This window comes from Tupaia chinensis, unplaced genomic scaffold (genome assembly GCF_000334495.1).
Source record: "Tupaia chinensis unplaced genomic scaffold, TupChi_1.0 Scaffold000161_1, whole genome shotgun sequence".
Classification (NCBI taxonomy): domain Eukaryota; kingdom Metazoa; phylum Chordata; class Mammalia; order Scandentia; family Tupaiidae; genus Tupaia; species Tupaia belangeri.
In genome coordinates, this window is record NW_006159632.1 from 789,802 (window position 1) to 794,212 (window position 4,411).

Genomic DNA, 4,411 nt, shown 5'->3' on the forward strand with positions numbered 1-4,411 from the left:
CCCGGGCTCTGCACACCTGTGAGTGGCCAACAGCCGCGGCCCGCCCTGGGACACCAGGACTCCCAGGCTCTGCACACCTGTGAGCGGCCGGCAGCCGCGGCCCGCCCTGGGACATGGTGGTGGGAGCTCCCCTTGGGGTGCGGCTCGAGGGGTGACATGACTGTCTGCCAGGAGACCGCATCAGTGCAGGAAAGAAAGCCACGTCGGGCAGCCTGGGGACCAGCTCTGTGGCCTAGGGGTTCAAAGACCAGATCCCACATGGCTGGTTGTAGCAGCTTGACAACTGTGCCAGGCACGTGTGTGCTCCAAATGCTGACAGGTGGAGAAATGGAACAGATGGGACCATGGCATGGCCATGCCCGGTAGACTGTGCTCGCCCTCTCCCCATATCTGTCTCTCTGTCTCCAGCTGGCGAGCACACGTGCCCTCTGCCAACTAGGAGAAGAAAAGACAGCCCAGTCCACCTCCCTGGCCGGCCAGCCTGCAGCCCGCAGTGACACAGAGGCCAACTTCTGTGTCCAGGCCAGGAATCCCCACTGCGGGGGTAGAGGCTGGGACTGGGGCCAGTCTGTGTGCTGCCGCACGGGGCACCTTTCTCTCTGTAGCCTGCAGCCTCACTGGCCGCCAGACATGGGCTCAGGAACGTTATCTGATAAACTCGGGGCACTCGGTTCCCTCTTGGGAGCCCCTTTCCGTGGCTGCAGAGGGCATGCAGGCCGGCCGCAGGCTCGCCTCGAGGCCTGGGCTCACCTTGAGGCAGTAGTAGCCGATGATGCAGAAGAAGGCGATGACCGTGTGGAGCACGGCCAGGATGCGCAGCGTGGGCTCCATGTAGCCGCTGCTCTCCTCCAGGACATAGTGGACCGCGATAACACTGCGTGAGTCGCCATCCACGCTAGGGACTGGGGCACTCTCGCTTGGGCTTTGAGCAGGAGGCTCCTTCCCTTCGGCCACAGAGGATGTGGAGACCTGAGGGAACATGGAGGAGAGATCAGCTCACTGGGCCAGGGAGGCACGTGGACAGACCAGAAGACATGCGGCTCTGGCAACGGATGCAGAGCACACGGGGAAAGGTTCAGGCAGAGGCCAGAGGTGACTCGTTAGGCCCAAAGGCAAGTGACGAACTTGCTTCTAATCCAACCACAGCTAGGAGGACTCAGCACATGCAGGGAGCAGCTATCAAAGGCCTGACGTGACACAGGTCGTCGCCCAGTGAGGGGTAAGCCACCAGCCCACCTCCCAAGGCAGAGCTGTGGGTGCGGGCACCCCATGGGCTGGGGTGGGGGGGACACACCCATGCTGCCTCGCTCAGCCCCAACCGAGTGCCCTTCCATTAAAAGCAGCTGAGATAGGTGTGCACGTGTCCACCACTCAGAGGTGGGCCTCGAACAGTTCCTGGAGCACGTGCATCATGAAAGAACTATGTGTAGAATTCAGTCTGGCACTCAAATAAACACGTTTAATTCCATTTTCCAAGAGCCTTCAGAAGCTGCCTCGTGGAGCAATCACGTCCCGCCATGGCCGCCACGCACGGCTGCTCACCGCTCGTGGAACACGGAGGCTCGCCTACCTTATAAAAGAGCAAGATGAAGTTGATCGCGAAGGCGACGAACAAGGCTAGCATTCGCATGTTGTAAAAGTTGCGAGCAAAATAGTTCTGAAAGACAAGATTGCAAAAGGTCACTCAGCCGAGCCTTGATTTTGCACACGATTTCAGTCGAGCACCCACCCCTCCCCGATCGGTCTGCATGCTCTGCGTGCCAGCACCACTCACAGATCTGCGTCTCATGGCAAGGACGGTGGCCCTGCCACCTCACAGAGACACGGGATGAGGCCGCCCCAGCAGGACCAGGGACTGTGTTTGCTGAAGGCCCCAGGGGAGAGGGCTCGGCACGGGCACGCAGGGGGTGCTCGAAGGTCTGTCCCCGGAGGCCGCTGAATGGCGTGGAGCAGCCGGGGCTGCGCCAGATGCAGGGTGGGGATGGCGTGTTAAGAAGGCAGGTGCAGGATGGAGGCCGAGCCTAGAGTGACCCAGCACGTTGGAGGGGGGGCCAGGTCAGCGTCTGGCTTGGGATGGCCGTCTCTGTCTCTGCTGGGCACAAAGCCCGCCCCACTCAGCCGTGACTAGTCCCTCTGCGGCCTCACTTTCTCATCTGTAGGGGAACGGTAGAACCTAACTCCAAGGTTTGCTTGGGGATGGGCCATGCAGGGGGACGAGCTGTTACTCGCCGTCACAGGGAGGGGTGACAGCTGTCCTGCTGTGTGGGACTGCTCTTACTCCAGGCAGGTGGGAAGCTATTGCAGGACGGGAAGTGGGCTTCTGTGATCCGATGGAAAACTCAGCCCTGCTGCCGTGTGTAGACAGGCACCGGGGCCAGAGCAGAGCCAGGAGACCCCAGGAGGCGGGCTGACACGCACCGCAGACTAGCCCACTGTGCCCGGGGCCGAGAAGACCCAGAGCTAATCATACAGAAGGTGCGAGAGCAGGTCTGGGGCCTGAGCACCCACGTAAGCAGAGGGCGCACTTACAGAGGCAGAGCACGGACGGTGGGGAGGAGGTGCCCAGCACACGGGCTGCGGGGGAAGTAGCTGCCATTTCTGTCCTGAGGGGAGATGCCCACGTGGCACAGGTAGGTGTGCGGGGCTCTGGCAGGTACCCCCTGGCAGAGCCATGGCAGCCCCGTGGGCCGTTCCCACCAAGATCCCTTCCTGTCTGCTCAGCAGGCCGGGCAGGTCGGTTCCCCCTGGAAGGTGGAACTGGGCCAACCCTGCTTCTCTGACTGGACAGTCAAAAGAGCCGGGGGCCTGCAGGGGGCCCCGTGAACCTGAGTGTCAAGCTGCGGCAGAGAAAACCAGATTCACAGGAGCAGGGGACAAAGAAGCCATGCAGGAAGGAGAGTGCATGGGTGCGGCAGCCGGAGGACAGCCTCAACCACCTGGTCCACACACTGTGCCCACGCTACCCCAGGGCTCCCCGGCTGCTGCAGGGCATCCTGACCGCCAGCCTCCAGACTGTGGGAGACAGACCCCAGCTGCGGCCATGGCAACCGCTGCGGTAGGCCAGGGCTGGCACCACACATGTCCAGGGTACTTTACGACAGGACAGGGGTGTGATGGGCCGAGGTCACGTGGTGAAACTACTCGCTCACGGACCCCACGTCCGTCCTGAAAAGGCACTCACGGGCACAGCGCCACGGGCCCCACCTTCCCGCGGGCGCAGCTCGCCCTTGCAGGGTTTGCACGGCCTGTTCTCGGTGGTCCTGTGATGGCATTGCTCCTGCCATCCAGGTCCTGGCCGGCTGGCACCTCTCGGGCTGCTACACAGACGTCGCCAACCCTTCTCTTCTCAGACTCTTTTAGAAACCACGCGTGCTGTATTACACATGGGCTTTCCACCCGTGCATTTAGAGGGCTACATCTTTCTTTTTCCCAAATGCGAATGTGGTTTTGCCGAGATGGCTTCTGCAAATGCACAGGGGCTCCATAACCCACTCCTCCCGCTTCGCTCCCACCTCTCTTCACCTTGGTCTGTTTAAAGAGTAATCTGGGGAGTTAGCAGGTGGTGTGGCGGTTAAGGTGCTGGACTCCCCCACTGTCAACCGTGGTTCGAGTTCCAAACCTGGCAGCTTGCTTTCGCACATCTCTTCCCACTGTCTTTCTCTAGTGAGCACGCATGGCCTATAGCAAATTTTTAACAAAATAATAATACATACAATTAAATAATTTTTTTTAAAGAACAATTTGGAATGATCTTCTATAATCCATCGAACTTGGAGGCCTGAGTTAGCAGGTTCGTGGAGAGGGACGCTCTGGGATGCTAGCTACCCACCGAGGGTCGGTAGAGAGGGTCGGCACCCTGGCAGGGCGCTCTGCCCTGACCTGTTGCAAGGTTGGAGGGTATGCTTGCTGACTTGCCCTGCTTACTCTTGGGGAGACTCAGAGTCCCCCCCCAGCAGTCACGAACCAGGTGGTGTGAACGTGTGCACAGGTTATGGCTTGCCAACAGCAGTGGCAGGCCTGGGGCTCTGCTCACAGCTCGCACATGCTGAGACACGTTTGCACGGCCCAACTGGCCCCAACGGCCACAGAGCGGTCGGCGACCATGGCTGAGCCTGTTCCCACTGCCTCACGGCAGCTCGGAGACAATGCTCGCCCTGCATCTTACGAGAAGCTTCTGCTGATACGCGGTGATTTTCTTCCAGAACGCCGACTCCGGGACTTCCGACTCCCCATGTCTGTGCGTGTGCAGCTGCCTGGGCCGCGGCCTGCCCTTGACATTGGCCTTGTCCTCCTTCTCTCCATCTCCGCCCCTAGGGAGGCAACCAGCCTCGTGTGAGTCACCCCAAAACCAAGGGACAGGGCAGATCGCGCGGGAATGCACGTGGCAACAATGGAGCCCCGGCCACCGCTG

The 4,411-nt window shown here is 60.7% G+C and overlaps 1 protein-coding gene across 1 annotated transcript in view; it reads right to left on the reverse strand.

The window, feature by feature from the left end:
- RYR2 (ryanodine receptor 2) overlaps nucleotides 1-4,411 on the reverse strand; it is a gene marked incomplete in the record, with an annotated part of 234,621 nt that overhangs the window by 26,390 nt on the left and 203,820 nt on the right. The window contains 3 exon segments of the mRNA XM_027770831.1: nucleotides 751-969; nucleotides 1,571-1,657; nucleotides 4,166-4,310. Of these exon segments, the coding sequence (XP_027626632.1) occupies nucleotides 751-969; nucleotides 1,571-1,657; nucleotides 4,166-4,310 (451 nt within the window).